This window comes from Hoplias malabaricus, chromosome X1 (assembly GCF_029633855.1).
Source record: "Hoplias malabaricus isolate fHopMal1 chromosome X1, fHopMal1.hap1, whole genome shotgun sequence".
Classification (NCBI taxonomy): Eukaryota; Metazoa; Chordata; class Actinopteri; order Characiformes; family Erythrinidae; genus Hoplias; species Hoplias malabaricus.
In genome coordinates this window covers 19,650,383-19,669,612 of record NC_089818.1, presented here as the reverse complement: position 1 = coordinate 19,669,612, position 19,230 = coordinate 19,650,383, and the positions used below count along the sequence as shown (strand labels likewise).

Below are 19,230 nucleotides of genomic sequence, written 5' to 3'. Positions count from 1 at the left end.
AATGTAGCCATGTGCATATTAGAGACTGCACATAGAGAACACACACAGACACACACAGACACACTCTCTGATCACCTCTGTCCCTCTGCTTCACCCCTTCCTCTCAACTCAACTCAAAATAAATTTTATCCCACAGCCGTGTTGACAGAACATTTGCAATCTGTCATAATGCCCATAACATCTATTGTCCATCAGTGGAAATCTTGTTTGGAACTGAGGATAATATTCGCTTGCTTGATATAAGATTTCAGCTGCTAAACAGTCCATGACTGCTTCTTCTTCATGATGCTCCATAGGAGACAGGTCTGGACTGCAGGCAGGTCACTCAAGGACACTGTGTCTATGAAGCCATGTTGCTATACCACATACAGGTGTTGCTGAAATAACCATGGACTTCCCAGGATAAGATATCATCCTGATGGCAGCATGCGTCTATCCAAAATAACCAATGTTCACCTCCACATCAGTGGAAACTTCTAATACATACAAGCCACTCCTACCTTGGTCACTGAAGGCCCCTTCAAACCATGCAAGATGTTGCCATTAACACCTATTGCTAGTCAGTCAATTTGTCATTATTTTTTTCTGAAAATGGTGTTTGTATCAGTAGATTTTGCCTTTCTCCTTAACAATATTTCCAGTGTCTATGCTATTAGGGAAACAACTTCAAAATTCAATTCTGTATTTCTCCCTCTCCTCCTCTTTTAACTCAATTCCTTCTCTCTGCTCCCCCCTGTTTCTCTCCCCCACCTCCCCTGCAGGGCTCATCTGATCTGCAGCACATCTCCCAGAGTGCCTCGGTGTGGTGTGGAGGCAGATGGGCGGCAGTGGAACGCAGCAGTGGGTTTATGGCTCTCTGTGGGAAAGCTTCGGCAGCCCTCCTTCCCTGATGTGCACACACACATACACACACGCCACCAGCTCCCTGCCGCCAGCAGGCAGCATTAGAACAGCTCCTCCGGCACTGCAGCCAGCATTAGATCTGTATCACAAGCTAGCCTGGCACACACAGCCTACAGCAGGCCACATCTGCCCAGCCAGCCCACCACTGCCTCACCAAGGGAGAAATCCAGGCAGCTCCAAGGCTGAAAGATGGGAAAAGTCTGAAATAAACTGGTGAAGGTTTGAGAATGGAGATTGTTTTGTTGTTCATTCATTTAGAAGCCAATCAAGGTGTATTTGAATGGACCTGTATTAACTAATCGAATTCCTGCTCCATTTTTAAAGATCTCTAGAGCTAGCAGAGAAAGGCTCTGAAATGTTAGACATCAGAATGTGGAAGGTTGTGTTCAGAGGCCCTAGATAAAGTGTTAATACACAATACTTTTTAGCAAAATATATAAGCTACTTGCACAACAAGTCAGAAATTACTATAGCATTTAAAACAACCAAAAAGTTGATTAATAACTATAATGTAATGTACAAAATTCAATGTGCGCTGTGCAAGAAACTAAAACAAACATTGCATTACTGTCTGAACCATTACCGGACAGGCAAACAACTCAGAGACATCCCCATTTACTTTAGCTGGATTTCCCATGGGTTTGAGAGGACAGCAGTTTGGTCGTTTTCCAGCAGCGACTGTCCTCTCATTGAGAAGATGGCTCATTAGGAACACAGAGGTCTGGATTTCAGAGGTCTGGAGATCTGGTCATCATGCGACAGGCCAAGTGAAAAACCTATTTCATGCTTGTGTGGTAATGACCAGTAATGATGGTTCCCCACTCAGCTCACAGTGAAGAACCTCAAGATGCATCACTTCACCAGCAAAGGATCCTATGGGAGCCCAACCGTCCAATTGGTCGCTTTTGAGCTTGTGTTAAATGTAATGAACGTCTCTGACGCTTGAGGAACAGGTGGTTCTTCAAGGGTTTCTCATCTACAGAAACGGTGGACTGTTTACTTACTCTTCCAACTTCCACCAGGTTAGTAACCATGACAATTGTTGCAGTGTTCTCCTGCCACACCATCCTCCAGAAGTCAATCACGGTCTCCTGCATGGGCCCTGCACAGAAACAGTGTACAAATAGTGTCAACTGTGTTCACATACTGCACAACACTGCTTTCAGGAATAGGCCTGTATCTTAATTTATGATATATATGTTAGTTCATTTTGATTTTGGACTATATGAGTACAGCCTGAGCACCAGGAGGAAACCCACACAGACACAAGGAGAACACATCAAATTTTTACAGACAGTGACCCCAACCGGGATCAAACCCACATCCAGCTTTTTGACAGTGAAGCTACCAGTAGCACCAGTGTGTCACCTGTACGTATCTTTTTCATACACAGTATGTCCCAAGGTTTGTAGACCACCTTTACAGTTAGTGGATCCAGCTAATTTAAAATGGACGCCTGCTCCTCATTCAACATTTCTGAAATAAAGGGAACGGATAAGTAGCTTGTATTCTCCTGCTGCGGTATTAGGTTCTACTCAAATGAAAAAGCCTGTAGATTAGATGTTGGAACAGTTCTGGGAGAATTTGATGGCATTCGGCCATGAGAGCATTGGTGAGGTTAGCTACTGATGCTGTAGGATTAGATGTGGATCACAAAACCACTCCAACTCATCCTTTATGTATTAGATGTAATTCCATCACTCCAGAGAACACACTTTCACTGTTCCACAGTCCAATGATGGGGGATGTAGACACCTCATGCAGACACTTGGCATTTGTCACGGTGATCATGATCATAATAGATAAAGCATTACTACCCACATCATCTTCCATGAGACGTTGGGAGGAAATAATTAAAGCTCTGAACACAAGTAAAAGCACTTTCAAAGCTGTATATATCTAACTCCACATGTTTATGCAAAAACTAACTCGAGAGCCAAACTGTACTTGAAAATCTAAAATCCAGCTTGGCCAACGGTGACCATTCACCCCCCCACAAACCCCCCCTCCCCCTTCCTTTTCAATTAGAAATCTAATTAATTTGAATTAATATTGTTTTTAATCAAGTACCACCAATAAAAAAAATGACTTGTGACAAATTAATTAGTGTGTGCAAATCCCTGCGTAAGGGCTGAAGCTAATGCGCATTACCTGCAGCCAGAGGCAAATTACATTCAGCTGAGACTTGCAACAACCTCCTGATCTTCCTCCAGCTCATAAAAATGTCATTACAAAACAGCTGGCCCAAGAGCTGACGGTCAAAACACACACGCACACACACACACACTATATATATATATAAGTATAAATTCACTGTGTACACACTAAAAAGAGTGACTTCTTCTACTTTAATGTGCATCAATGTTTAATTTTTCACCTACAGTATGTATAAATTCCACAGAAAAACATACAACAGAGCTGGACACTCTGGACTATCAGGGCCTAAGGTGCTCAGTGCAAGTACTGCCTAGTGGGGTAAAAAACAACCCACTGATGTGGAGCAGTGAAGGTGCATTCCCTAGTGATGCCACTGCATTCAGTACATTTGGCATTAGTTAGGACAGAGTGGTTGTGATCCAGAACAAATGACTACACATCAGTATCTGTCTTCACAAAGGCTCTTATGGCTTAATGCCATCAAATTCCTTTAACAAAACTAACCAGAAATGTATAAAATTAACCATAAAAACGATGTTTTCTGGTCAAAATGTAAAACTCAGTGCCAGTTTTCAAATTTTTGGGCAAATAGTACTAGCCTTTTAGTATCATTTTATCCTTCTATTTGTCCATTACTCCATTTGTCACCTTCACACTATCAGTAAAAACTATCACACCATCTCACCCCCCCTCCCCTAGCTCCCCCCAATTGTGCCTCTGCTCATTGGCCACTAGAGAATTGTGGGATTGTTTCCTGGCATGGTGAGCGGCTAACAGGACATCTGCTGTGTGTAGGACTGAAATGCCACTGTCCAGTCGGACATGATACAACAATCCCACTGAACACCAGCCTGAATCTGAGCAGCACCTAATCACAAACTAACAACTATTACCACAACATCAAAGATACAACTCCACTGTTCCATATTCTGCAGCATGAAAGATTTCAAAGACCTCCAAATGATCTGACACTATCTGTTATGAAACTGTGTCTCGTGGCTTTTACTGTAAGCTGAAAAAAACCAACCCAAATCTTTATGTACAAAGAAACAAGAAGTTAGGCTCTATGTCATGTAGCGTAAGTAGTTGTGCCTACAATCCTGTGCAGAAGTCAGAGAGCCCTTTACTTTTATTTTATTTCTAGTCAAAATCAACATCTGCTCTACCTGCTTTTGCAGTTCGACAGCAGGGTTTGGAAACTAAGGGCAGCACAGATTACTTTGAGAAATACACTGTAGAGATGCTGTTGTGGTGGTTGGTGATGTAGCATGTAAAGATCACATGGAACTGGTGGCACTGAGCATGCATTAACGGTGCCAGTGGGGCTAGGTACAGCCTTAGTCACCAGGAAGGCCAGTGTGGATTAACGGTTGTTGATACTAAAGTGTAAGGTAGGACTGTAAATCTAGTTTGGAGGGGGTGGGTCTGGGACACTACACTGTTGAGCTTTCTGGAGGTGCCTACCTGATGACCCATGTGAAGAGCTAGTGATGCAGTGGCTGGCTTGGGTACAAATGAGCTGGGCTCAATGAGTAAACGTAGACGTTAAGGGCAGCTAATTGCTGATTGGATCATAAAACGGCCATAGCAAAATTAAGGCTTAGGTGTAAAATTTGGGCCCTGTAAGGGTGGGCGCTATGTGATGCTCTAATGGACTGGAATAAGATGTTTTACATCTTCTCCTGTGTATTATTATAATTAATATGTATTAAGCATGTACACGCTTTAATTTATTCCAGCTTTCATTGGTTGTCATTATTGCAGCTTCTCATTATCCAAACATTCAGTTTCTTATGATCCAATTTTATGTTTTTATCTAAGGATATCTGAGCTCTGGGGCTGCCAGTCCATGTTTCCATGAACACCAACAGTTTCTTTGACTTAGATTCTTATATTTTAGGAAGAAACAACAGGTACTACCGTACTTCCCCGAAAGTAAGACAGTGTCTTACATTCTTTTTACCCCCGAAAGTCCCACTATGTCTTACTTTCGGGGTATGTCTTATATTGGTAAAAAATGTCGATTTTTGTTTTAACCATAAAATTAACATTTATTAACAACCTGAACAGTATGGTATTCACCATAAAACAGTTTTATAAAAGCAAGTGCCAAGAATGTCTTGTTACAACCGTATCATGACGGTATTTCCATGTATAACATGTAAAACAATGAAAAACGGTAAGAACGAACAGTTTGAATATGTTATACTGGAAGATAAAACAGATTTATTCCATGACAACCATGGCCATGCCAATCAGAGCGGCCACCAGCGGCTGCACGTGAGGGCACTGAGGCTGCGTGTTGGACCACGGACAACATTACTGCTGCTCCCGCGGCCTCCACATCCCTCCGCTCATTCCGCTCCAGATCCGTCCGCATCCCGCAGTTAATGCAGCAAAAGGTACCGGTACTATGGCTTATATTTTTCCAACGTACAGTTTACTATGTCTTACTTTCGGGGTACGTCTTACATTAGCCGACCCCCCTAAAACCCACACTGCGTCTTACTATCGGGGGTGTCTTACTATCGGGGAAACACGGTATGAGGCACTTTAGACTGAAAGTGAAACTAATGGAGAGTGGTCTCTGACATTTGCACAGTTCTGTAAGGCTCAGTTTAAGTGTATGGCTGGTTTCCCAATGACCCCCTCTGTGAGTGTGGGTGTGTGTGTGTGTGAGCAAAAAAGCTCTTAATTGTTTTACAGAGTCGCGGCTCTGCAGTTTGATCTATACAAACGAACTAAATCACCACATTAACACTGCTCAGTGAATCTGACTCCTGTGGCATTGATTGACTCTTGAGAGAGAGAGAGAGAGAGAGAGAGAGAGAGAGAGAGAGAGAGAGAGAGAGAGAGAGAGAGAGAGAGAGAACAAGAACAATTCATTTGAGAAAATAAGTGATAGGTGGGTGTAATGTGAGCGGATCCATTGATCAGAGGAGTCCAGTGATCTGTGCCAGAGAGAGAGAGAGAGAGAGAGAGAGAGAGAGAGAGAGCGAGAGAGAGAGAGAGAGAGAGCGAGAGAGAGAGAGAGAGAGAGAGAGAGAGAGCGAGAGAGAGAGAGAGAGAGAGAGGGCAAGAGAGAAAGAGAATAATGAGGGTGAGTTCAGTGTTTGTATCTGGCCCGGGTGACTCAGGCACTTTGGAAGTTGTATAACTTTGAGAGTGTGAGGGCAGAGAGAGAGAGAGAGAGAGAGAGAGGTGAAGTCTTTAGCCAACAACACACACTCAGACACCCACCCACACACACACACACACACACACATACCCCAAGTAAACTGCCTCACAGGCCAAGAGCAGGAGCTTGCACATGCCAAACCAAAAAAAGAACCATACACGAGCATAATGAAGTACATCACTGAGAGAAATCAGAGAAGCCAAAGGGCTGAGGTCAAAGGGCCTATATTCTACGTATGCTCTGTATTTTCCTTGGGATCCATATTCCAAAACGAGCTGTAATTCATTTCTGACCTTTCCTAACTCTCTGTATCCTTATGATCGTTGTTACTGTGTATCCTTATGATTGTAATTCCTACAGACATTTACATCCTTCATCTAACTCGAGTCCAACATCCAGAAAAGCCCTTCAGTTTTCTTCTCTACGATATGGACTCCTAGTCTTAGGGAGCTAAGGAGCAAACGCAGGCCCACATGGGTTTAAAGGAAGCTTTAGCTGCACAGTTAGTAGAAAAACAACCCTAGTGCTATAAAACTTATTTGGGAAAAACACACAGAAGCATAGAAAACTTATGCTGAAGTCTTAAGTTTTTTGGCAAAAAATTGCAAACACTTCCTGTATCAGAAACTCCAGCTGTCAAGAGCTGCTGACAGTCATTCCTGCAAGCAGTGTGTCACTCTTCTGAAGATTGTGTGTGTGTGTGTGTGTGTGTGTTTCAGAGCAAAGGGGGAGAGAGAGAGAGAATGTGTGTGCAGCACCATGTGAAATCTGCTGATATCCCCCTATAACCAGCAAAGAGTAAAAACTCCTGATAGACACTACCTCTCATCTACCTGCTATCATTAATATTACATGTTAGCCACAGTCATATCAGCCTCTTTCTGTCTGTCTCTCTCTCCCTCGTGCCCTATCATATCTCACCTGTAAATGATAAAACTAGCAGCACACCGCAGTCAGCCATGTGGAAAAGTCTTTGCAACTGAGAGAGTGAGCAAGAAAGAAAGATTGCACAAGAGAGCGAGGCTGAGAGGAAGACTTTGCCTTCCTTCCTCCATCCATCCATCTAATATCTATCTGCACAAGCTGCTTAAGAGACCCCCAAACCACTGCCTACTGCCAAAGCCTGCATCATTACAGTGCATCCACACAATCTGAAGAGCATCTGAGTATGCGTGTGTGTGTGTGTATGTGTGTGTGTGTGTGTGTGTGTGTGAGCGTGACCCTGTGTTATTGATGAGACCCCTGCTCTAGAGGGGATTAGAGGAGCAGCTGCCAGTTTATCAGAACCTCCTGGACACACACTCTCTAAACCTCATTAACACACTCACATATTCATCACACACACACTCCCACGCGTGCGAACCGCCGCTCCAAACTCCCGAGCATCATTAAAGAGCATCATTAAACAGTCTTGCTGGTCACTTGTACTTTCTGCTTAAATGTGGGGAGTTTAAACAGGAGGCTAGGAAGTCGAATCTAAAGTCTGGAGTGGTCTGCGAGTAGCCATGCCCCCGCATTCCGGTCAAAAGTTAATGTATTAATATTAATAACAGAACATGTTTAGAAATAAACTCATAATGTTATCCCAATCGTTTCCCTGATACAGTCATTTCTGTCTCTTTGAAGCAGGGCTGTCCAAAGTCTGGCCTCACGGCCAAATGTAGCCTGAGGTCAGGCTGGAACTGCTTCATCAGAAATAAAAATAATAAAAGAAAAAACACAATAAAGGGAGGCTCCATGTAAAGCAGAGCCATACTAAAGAAGGAGGAGACAGATCACTGTTAAAACGTGAATGGGAATGCTGAGCATGGCATCAGTTTACGAGGAATATTGTTAATATTCAGTACAAAAGAACCAGTCGGCTCACACCGCAGTCAGTCGAAACACTTTCCTGTTCTAAGGCACCTGTTCTTCATTTTATATTATTATTATAGTCAGTATTTTATTAGGAACTTGGCCGAGTGCAGCCCTCCTCCTCGTGTACAAAGCCTTCTGTTGGTGCTGTGTCTTTTGCCTGTTCATCGCTTTTTTTCTTGTGATTTATAACCTCTCTTTTGGATTTGCCCTTTTTAGACCCATCTGCCTCGTGTTTCTGTATTTGGTTTGACTTCTGACTGTTCTTTGGCTACACTTTTGCTCATTCCAGACTGCTCACAGCTTCTCTTAACTGTGAGAATCATCTCTGTCTCTCAGTACGACAGTATCCGTGTAAACTGTAGATAACTGGCTGGGGCCACTGCCAAGATGGTGGCCAAGTGGACATGCTGTCCTATAAGGACTTTATAGAGATGTGAACATGGGCCAAGACAATGCTCAGTTAAGGTCCACGTGTACATTTGTCTGTAATGAATGTAGAAAAAAATCTACTTAAAGACAATGTACATGATTCTGGAGAATGACTGTTCTCACGGCAACCCCCATCCCACCAAACCCCCCATTTGTTTTGATTCAGAAGCTCTGACTGTAGCTTTTTTTTTTTTAACACTTTATTTACAGTTTTAAATCAGCTATACAGAAAAACTCTAATACCCATTATGGCTGAAATTTATTATGTATTCACTGATTTACCACAGAAAAACTAACTTGTAACACAAGCTACATAGTTTTGTAGCACTTTTTGTCTGGGTTTTCTTTCATGCCGTTAGCAGTCTCCAGAATTTGGAGTCAATTTCACCTTAAGTAATCTCTAACAGCAAAAATAAGTCAACATTACCCAAACATGACATGCTCATCTGTTTTCAAGCTTTTCAAAAGCTCCTCTGCCTTCATTTGTTTCCCCATTTACCAATCTTAGTCTGCGTACAAACACCAGAGCTTTTTCCAGCACACAGACAAACCACATGGTGAGGAAACCTTCTCTGTAATTTATAAAAAGTGACAGGTCTGAGTGAGGTGACCATGTGTCTCTTTTGTGGCCACACTGATTGAGACACTTTGCAATCAGCAATGATGAAGTTCCTGTTCCTGGTGTGGGGCGGGGAGGGGAAGGGGGGGTGGAGCAATATCAAATACTGCGCTGATGAAAGTTTATAGCAACCTACTACTCCCACTGAAAATCACTACACTCAGTAGTTTAGGTTATTGAAGATAGCAGCACTTAAAAACATCAAGCTCTTTAGACCACCAGACTAAGTCCATTTGAATAGGACCCACCGGTCCAACTCATCCCGAGTGCCACATCGTCTGATTGTGATACCATGCACCGACTAGGGATGAAGACCTTATGCCAGCCACTTCCAATGTGTCAAATTTCATAAATCAAGGTGATGGTCTTTTATCTTTGGGGTTGTTTGAAAATAGACAGCAGTCAAACATAATACCCTTTCCTAGGAAAAGCGCCCTAAAACTCTCCCTCTCTCTCACACTCACACGACACAACTCTGTCCTGTTGCACGATGTGTGCTGGGCTTTCTACTTCCTTCTAATTCAAAGAGACAGACCCTCCTTTCTCTCTATCTTTCCCTCTCTCCCTCTTCCTTCTTTCTAGTGTCAGCGCTCTGTCTGCCAGGTGAAGAAGACGATGATGAATAATGCAGAGGTTTGAGCTTGAAGAGAATAACAATGCCCCCCCCCCCTTCTCTCTCTAGTGCCATGACCACCCTCATGAGGGGAAGTGGTATATGCATCTACTTCCTGTTGCCTTTTTGCTCTCTTTGAAGTAATGAGCTTATGTGTTTAATCGGCCCCTCTGTCATTTATTCCACAAGAGCTGGGGATTAATTGTCTGAAATGAGGATGTGGTGGAGATGCAAATGAGAGAGAGAGAGAGAGAGAGAGAGAGAGAGAGAGAGAGAGAGAGAGAGAGAGAAAGTAAAATGAGAGAGTGATAGAGTAAAAAGTGAGAGGCCTGAGGTGAGCACAGATCAGCCCTGAGGCTGACTGTCTGATCAAACCCAGAGGAGATAGAGCAGAGACTGAACTACAGCCAGGACTGACCTGAAATCTACAGAGAGAGAGAGAGAGAGAGAGAGAGAGAGAGAATATGATGATATATGTCAGTACTCAGGCAGAATAAATTTAACAGTTAGTTTTTCTATCTGATCAGTTGATTAAGACAAATAGAATAATTCATTCATTCATTCATTCATTCATTATCTGTAACCCTTATCCAATTCAGGGTCGCGGTGGGTCCAGAGCCTACCTGGAATCATTGGGCGCAAGGCGAGAATACACCCTGGAGGGGGCGCCAGTCCTTCACAGGGCAAGACAGACACACACACACACATTCACTCACACACTCACACCTACGGACACTTTTGAGTCGCCAATCCACCTACCAACGTGTGTTTTTGGACCGTGGGAGGAAACTGGAGCACCCGGAGGAAACCCACACAGACACAGGGAGAACACACCAACTCCTCACTCCTCACAGACAGTCACCCGGAGGAAACCCACGCAGACACAGGGAGAACACACCACACTCCTCACAGAGAGTCACCCGGAGCGGGAATTGAACTCACAACCTCCAGGCCCCTGGAGCTGTGTGACTGCGACACTAACCTGCTGCGCCACCGTGCCACAAATAGAATAATTATGATAAATAATAATTTTTCTTTCCTTAACTCACATAAACATTACACAATCTTTCAGGGTCTTACAATTTATGGATATAAACAGGATAAATCAATCCTTTAAATACAGGTAGATATCCACCACTGTGATACGCTTTAATTGCTGTTATACATTGGTGGAAATATAAAGGCTGTTATAAACTGAATGAGGTTTGACTACCTTTTATTTGGGAAAATCAAAAAGAAACCAACTCATTCAGGGACTGGAGCTTTATGAGAGCTTCCATAAAGAGCCTGGGTGTCTCTAACGTGGTTTGAGCTGCTTTTAAGCAGAGCAAATTGAACAAGAGGTTCACACTGTTTGAAAAATAACTTTTGGTGCCATCGGTTACACAGGTTTTTTATTAATTTGCTAAAGTCAAAAACTCAGCATCTGCTGTTTAAAGACTTTAACAAGTAACACATTCATGAAAGGAGGGAGGGAGAGAGAGAGTGAGAGAGAGAGAGAGAGAGAGAGAGAGAGAGAGAGAGAAAGGGAGGGAGCGAGAAAGGACAGAACAGATAAAGTGAGAGAGAAAGAGAGAGAGAGAGAGAGAGAGAGAGAGAGAGAGAGAGAGAGAGATGCAGTCGAGGCGAGTGTCAGTGTGAGGGAAATGATGGGGAATGGAACACTATGGGAGTTTTCACATGGGTGAGATACAGTACAGCAGACAGCATGAATTTATGCATGAGACAGGTGGCTACACAAGCCACAGAGAAAGATGTACAAATCAGTTACAGAGACACAACTGATATTCAAAACCACAGAAGGCAAGAGCCAACCCTATAAAGCAGTGCTGAGTTATCTTGGAGAGTGTTGCGTGGAAGGATGGCCGTTCCGCTCGGGCCGTGGTGTAACTCTGCTGTTTGGATCATTTATGATGTATTGTTAACACAGAAGTGATAACAATGCCATTCCATAGACATTCAATGACAGTGAGGTCTGGGCTCTCGGGCAATCGGGGCATTGGTCCAGGAGAACTAAAGACCTCTGTTTGATTTGTACATGTGGTTTCTGGTATGAAGCGAGAGTTGAGTTTGATTTTCTCTCACAGCATTAGATGCAGTATACAGGAATTACACGGTTGTTTATGTTATAATTTTTTTTCTTAAAATTCCATATAAAGTAATTAAACCTACGGCGGCACGGTGGTGCAGCAGGTAGATGTCCCCTCCAGTGACCTGGAGGTTGTGGGTTTGATTCCCGCTCCGGGTGACTGTCTGTGAGGAGTGTGGTGTGTTCTCTCTGTGTCTGCATGGGTTTCCTCCGGGTGACTGTCTGTGAGGAGTGTGGTGTGTTCTCCCTGTGTCTGCGTGGGTTTCCTCCAGATGACTGTTTGATTAGTTTGTTATGTTCTCTCTGTGTCTGAGTGGGTTTCCTCCGGGTGCTCCGGTTTCCTCCCACGGTCCAAAAACACACGTTGGTAGGTGGATTGGCGACTCAAAATTGTCCGTAGGTGTGAGTGTGTGAGTGAATGTGTGTGTGTCTGTCTTGCCCTGTGAAGGACTGGCGCCCCCTCCAGGGTGTATTCCTGCCTTGCGCCCAATGATTCCAGGTAGGCTTTGGACCCACCGTGACCCTGAACTGGATAAGGGTTACAGATAACAAATGAATGAAGAGTAATTAAACCTGAAAGTAGCTAGTAGCAACTGACTTGGCCATTTTGACTCACTCTTACTGTGTAAAAATGTGAGACCACACAAACTGTTTTGCACAGTTTTTACACTGTACAGAAAAATGTAATTAATATGCATATTGTAATACTCCTACTCTCTTTGTGTGTGTGTGTGAGTGTGTGTGTGCACATTTGCTGCTACTCAGTGCTGAGTACTCATGAGGTTGTGCGTCTTGTGCTTGTTAGACTTAGATGCTGAAGAGTGTGTGTTTGGTATGCTAGTCGCTGCATCCGGCCGTGTGTGTGTGTGTGTGTGTGTGTGTGGAGAGGGTGTGTGTGAATGTGTTTGGTATGCCTGCTGCTCCGCTAGACTGAGCTGAGTGTGTGTTTTAATTGAGACACGGAGGAATGAGGCATGCAATGCTCTAATAAACAGGTAATTATGCAACTCCCCTCTCCTCATCGGCAGATTGGGAAGCCATTAGAGAACCTGCCGTATTGCAGACACAAACACACACAAACACCAATACCCACCCACCCACAAACACACATCAACACACACCAACAAACACACACACACGCAAGCAGCATTCCTGCTACAGCTCGGAACAATTAAGCATCCATCAGACTTAACCTGTGAGGTCATCAGCCCTCGCCGGAGCACTCGGTCTCCACAGGCCAGATTAGCCGAGTGACAAACGCACAAGCTTTAATCCCTTTATTTATTATTCTGCCCCGCTCGCCTCAGCTTACAGCCAGGCCTGATTAATCGCTTAAGATTCAAGCATCCAAACACACCCACACAAGCAATATGATATACTGGACCGGGTATTGCAAATACTATTATATTAGTGAAAACATGGATCACCGAGCCTTGTGTACAGAGTTTGGAATGCAGTCACACAGACATATGGCTATTATACCATGTCAGCTCTAATGATTCATATACAGTATGTTCGCCATATGAAATATGTATGTAATATATGTAATTAGTCACATGTAATCATATAAAACATGCTTCTTTCTATGTTCATTGCCCACTTCATCAGTTCCACAACACACACATGCACGTTGTAGTTCTACAATTACAGACTGTAGTCCACCTGTTACTCTGCAAGCCTCCTATCATACTGTTATTCAATGGTCAGGAACCCTGCAATGTAGTGTCACAGCTGTGGTGTTGGTAGTGTGTCAGACACAGCAGTGCTGCTAGAGTTTTTAAACCCTGTGTCCAATCACTGTCCACTCTGTTAGACACTCTTACCTCGTTGGTCCACCTTGTAGATGTAAAAGTCAGAGACAGTAGCTCATCTGTTGCTGCACAGTTTGTGTTGATCGTGCTCTAGTCCTTCATCAGTGGACACAGGGCGCTGTTGGTTGATTGACATTGTGATTGACAGCACTGCTGTCTCTGATCCACTCGTACCAACACAACTCTTCCTAGTCCAGCAGTGACAGGAGTTTAAGAACTCCAGCAGCACTGCTGTCTCTGATCCACTCGTACCAACACAACACACTGAGAATGATCCACCACCCCAGTCATACTTGCTGTGTGATGTTCATGACGTTTGAATAACATGATGAAAGGGGGTTATGCAATGTAACACATGTAATATAATCTGTAAAACACATACCTATACGTATAAAAACACTCTCAAATCGTAAGAACGTCTTACCTTGTGTGGCGATGTAGTGGTTTGGCCGATGGTAGCCCTGGAATTCAGAGGAAACAGAGACATGGTTATGAATGTGATATTTGAAGCAACTAAGAAGCTTTAAATATTCAAATGTAATAATCTTTTCGCTGTGTGATGAAGAGGAACAGATTCATGTTCCTCAACTCATTCACATTCAACTCCTTCATGCTACACAGAGTAACACATCTGGCTAACACATCTGTGACCTTTGACCTTTCCTTAAATGGCATAAAAATGGCAACTCCACGGGCAGTGACTGACTAATGAGGGTTAAAACACACAAGCGCACGCAAACACACACACACAGCAGTCAAAGGCACACACACATGGCCTAGGGATCCGCTGGGGCCCTGGTGATGACAGGTCATAAATAACAGAGATAAACAAATAAATAAATAAAGCAAACAAAGGCGTAAAAAGTCAGCAATTTGTCAACAAGTCATTAGCACTGCTGCCCTGTTCTGTTTACTAAGGACTTTCCCCTGGAGATGTCACACGCTCTCACACACACACACACACACACACACACAGAATACATCGCACTGGACAAATAAAACTTGAGAGGATTAGCAGCTAATCCTCAGGAGAAGAGTCATATCGGAAGGATTATCAGTAGTTATATTGTTTTGGGAGTGTGTGTACGTTTGTGTGTGTGTATGCATCTGTGAGAGTGTTTGTGTGTGTGTGTTTGTCCCTTATCCTAAGATAGGAGGGGGAGAGAAAACCCTGAGAAAGCAAAGAAAGCATGTGTAGGGCAGATAGAGGGATGGAGGGATGGGCTTTGCTGCGCTCCTTATCTCTCATATATTCAATTTAATACCACTCTGATTAACACCTCCCCAAAGACACACACACGCACACACATACACAGAGAGAGAGAGAGAGAAAGATAGAGAGAGAGAGAGAGAGAGAGAGAGAGAGAGAGAGGGAGAAAGAGAGAGAGAGAGAGAGAGAGGGGGAGAAAGAGGGAGAGAGAGAGAGAGAGAGAGAGAGAGAGAGAGGGAAAAAGAGAGAGAGGGAGAGAGAGAGAGAGAGAGTGGGAGAAAGAGGGAGAGAGAGAGAGAGAGAGAGGGAAAAAGAGAGAGAGGGAGAGAGAGAGAGAGAGAGTGGGAGAAAGAGGGAGAGAGAGAGAGAGAGAGAGAGAGAGAGAGAGTGGGAGAAAGAGGGAGAGAGAGAGAGAGGGAGAAAGAGAGAGAGAGACAGAGAGAGAGAGAAAGAGAGAGAGAGAGACAGAGAGACATTTATTTTTGTTATAATTTTATTTACTTATGTATTTATTTATAATTATTATTATTATTATTTATCTTTATATTATTTATTTATTATATATATATATATATATAAAACATTATTATTTATTTATTACATAAAAAGTTTTAACTGGAAAACTATTAACAGAAAAAAAAATTGTGATACTCATGTTCCATGTTATCATATTAATGCTTTGGCAATACTATGTATGAATATGGTCATGCCAATAAAGCTTATTGAAATTGAATTGAAATTGAGAGGCAAAAACAGTAAGAACTACCCCCCCACTCCCACAAATCTAACTCTAACTCTCTTCTTTGGATCGCTCTGTTTTATCTGTTTCACTGTTATTTTACTGTTTTTACTCTTGTTTGTCTCTCCCTTTGTTCTCTGCCTTTCTCTTCTCAGTTTCTTTTTCTCTCCTCCTCTCTCTCCTTTTCTGTTTCATATTCTCTTTATCCGTCTCTCTCTCTCTCTCTCTCTCTGTCTGTCTCTCTTTCTCTCTCTCCCTCCCTCTTTCTCCCTCTCTTTCTCTCTCTCTCTCTCTCTTTCTCACTCTCTTTCTCTCTCTCTTTCTCTATGTCACTCTGTCTCTCTCTCTTTCTCTCTCTCTCTCTCTTTCTCTCTCTCTATGCCACTCTCTCTCTCTCTCTCTCCTGTTTAATGGCTGCTTTATAAGGCATGGCTAAGCGCCTTCTTGTTTGTTCTTTGCGAGTTCACTGTTGCCTGAAACAGTCGGATTAACACAACAGCCCAAGTGAGAGGATGAACAAGTGCCCTTCTGTATTCTTTTTTCTCTCTCTCTCTTTCGCACTCTCTCTTTTCTTTCCCTCCGCCGCTCACTGATAAAGGTGAGTTTCAGAGCCATCAGAAATCCTAAGTGGTCATTATGTGGACTTCAAATGGTCTAAGTAAGTGAATGTAAATGACAAACTATGACAATGACTAGTTCCAGCAAAAGCCTTCACCCACCCACGCCCACACGCCCACAACACACTCTCAGAACGAGAAAAAAAAAAATCCTTGTAAGGAGCGAGGCAAATGCATACGAATGTTCCAAAGGAGGTCTAAATGTAGCAACAACGTGCCATCGATAAAGTTTATTAGCCGGGAGAAACTGCAAGAGGCAGGTTAAAAGCCTCTCTTCCAGTCTGCGGTGAAAGAGAAGGAGGAGAGGAAGAGGGAGGAAAGAGCTTCATCTATTCACCGCTCGGCTGAGCGGCATGGCTAAGTACCTCGCCAATGAGGCGGCCCCCAAAGCCGGCAAAGCCTTTTCAATCACAACTCCCTTTAATATGCATTTATTCTTATCTAATAATGGGCCTGGGCTTTGTGAGGGACTTCACTTAAGCACTCCCCCAACATAAAGAGCAATAAACTGACTGACAGAAAGAGTGCAGAAAGACAGAGGGAGCGAGAGAGAGTGAGATAGAGAAAGAGAGAGAGGATAAGGAAGCAGGAGTGAGAGGGAGAGAGAAGTCGTAAATAATTGAAGTTCCTGCATTTACAAAGTGGCCCACCTTGCATTATGCATTTGCGATTGTCGACTTGGGTTAAGGCCTCCTAATAATCAGACTTAACAAATGGCCTCATTACAGGCAGCAAGAGAGGCATTTTCAGGTTTTATAAAAATGCCCGCTGATTTTTTTAAAAATATGGAATCATGTAGTATTTATTATGTTCATATAAAACAGACGTGCATTAGTTTCATCATCAGAACTATACCCGTAAAGCGTTCTCAGTGAACAACATACTTTTGTTGTATATAGTGCTCATCAGTAAAATAAAAATAATCAATATATATTTAAGTGAAATATAAACTGTGTAGGGCGGCACGGTGAGTGTGGTGTGTTCTCTATGTGTCTGCGTGGGTTTCCTCCGGGTGACTGTCTGTGAGGAGTGTGGTGTGTTCTCCCTGTGTCCGCGTGGGTTTCCTCCGGGTGACTGTCTGTGAGGAGTGTGGTGTGTTCTCCCTGTGTCTGTGTGGGTTTACTCCGGGTGACTGTCTGTGAGGAGTGTGGTGTGTTCTCCCTGTGTCTTCCTCCGGGTGCTCCGGTTTCCTCCCACAGTCCAAAAACACACGTTGGTAGGTGGATTGGCGACTCAAATGTGTACGTAGGTGTGAGTGAATATGTGTGTGTTGCCCTGTGAAGGACTAGCGCCCCCTCCAGGGTGTATACCCGCCTTGCGCCCAATGATTCCAGGTAGACTCTGGACCCACCACGACCCTGAACTGGATAAGCGCTTACAGATAATGAATGAATGAATGAATGATAAACTGTGTACTACATTAATAAAGTGAAACGCAGCACACAGCATTAGGCACTGACTCGTGTCCGGCTAAATGGACTAAACGGTGGTTCACGCACGTTTTAATGCTGCAAATTAGATCTTAGTTCTTTTTTGTTGTCATCATAATTCATGTGCTGTTACTATGGTTACACCTCAATACTTATTTTTGGGAGAGGAGTGAGATCAGTGCAGTGTAAACACAGTGCAAACAAACACACGACTTCATAATGAGAGAAATTAAATAAAGAGCTGCAACATCACGTTTACTTCAAAAGTATTAAAGCGAAAGTAGTGCTGGAGTTTAAGGTTCACTCAGTTTCTTTACCCACTGTGTCTTGTCTCTGAAGCACTGACTCTTTTACACATGTAAACCACAGCAAGCTTCATTCCAGTTGGATATTCGTCCATAATTAAAACAAGCAGAAGTTCTTTATTGTATGTTTCTCTGTAAACTTTGCTAATCGTGTTAGTTTCGGTCTCCAGTGCTTATTTTAAAACAACAGAGCGTCTTGATTTGAAAGTTAATAAACATGAAGAAGGAAGCTGAACCCAGGTCTGTGGTGATGAACACAGGTGAAACGTGTTTTGCTTAATATTACGTAAACAACCAAACAATACAAATGTTGGACATATGCAATAATCTGCTTTGGCGCCACACTGCACCTGGAGTATGAACATAGCCAGAACGACCTGTCAAGTTGGCAACTGACTGATCACTAGCTCTATCACAGCTGTACACTCTGAAGTGGATAAACGCTTACAGACGAAGGATGGATGGATGACTTGAACATTTTAGGAGGCATATGTCTGTTTAAGCGTTGTCAAAAATAGTGCTGAAATTGCTTTTGTCTTTACAGCAGCTCTGCTAGTGTCTGTCTGATCCTGTCTCTTCCTGGGGTGTGTAAAAGTGAATGGTGTGCCCAGCTGAGACTGTTTGTGGAGGTATGTAACTCTATAGTCCACTGATACTTTTATGTGTTTTGTTGAGCTAGTGCTACATCTGCTGAATGTGCAGGCTAGAGGTGTGTGTGTGCACTGGCACCTCTTTCTCTTTGTCTGTATGTGTGTGTGTGTGCGTGTGTGTGAGTGTATGTGTGTGTGTGTGTCTGTGCATGGAATTGTGTTTGAGCGTGCACTGGTACCTGATTCTGTCCTGTTTCTGTGTGTGGCTGTGTGTGTGTGTGTGTGTATGAGCAAGAAAGTGTGCATCAGTGTCCTCTTATGCCCTAGTTCTTCTTGCTGTGCAAAGGGAACTGTGCCAATGCTTGTGTGTGTGTGTGTTTGTGTGTGTGAGTGTGTGTGTGTGTGCTGTGACCTTTGCGTGGAGGTGCTGGCTGCTGTCTGTACTCACATCAACGTAATTTGCATTAATGTAATCGGAGCTCTGTTCTCCCTCCAGGCTTTGCAGACGCACACGAGAATGATCATCTGAAAAAACAGAAACAAGATACATTACACACACCAGCAAAGACAGAGAGAGACAGAGACAGAGAGAGAGAGAGGGAGAGAGAGAGAGAGAGAGAGAGAGAGAGAGAGAGACAGAGAGAAAGAGACAATGAGAGAGAGAGAGAAACAGAGAAAAAGAG

At 43.4% G+C, this 19,230-nt stretch overlaps 1 protein-coding gene across 1 annotated transcript in view; it reads right to left on the bottom strand.

Annotated features, from left to right (window-relative positions):
- LOC136675477 (receptor-type tyrosine-protein phosphatase mu-like) overlaps positions 1-19,230 on the bottom strand; it is a 244,894-nt gene that overhangs the window by 16,165 nt on the left and 209,499 nt on the right. Inside the window, exons 23-25 of the mRNA XM_066652026.1 lie at positions 18,996-19,072; positions 14,081-14,117; positions 1,908-2,005 (exon numbers count right to left, since the gene is read on the bottom strand). Coding sequence (XP_066508123.1) covers positions 1,908-2,005; positions 14,081-14,117; positions 18,996-19,072 — 212 coding nt within the window. The remainder of the gene's footprint in view (positions 1-1,907; positions 2,006-14,080; positions 14,118-18,995; positions 19,073-19,230) is intronic.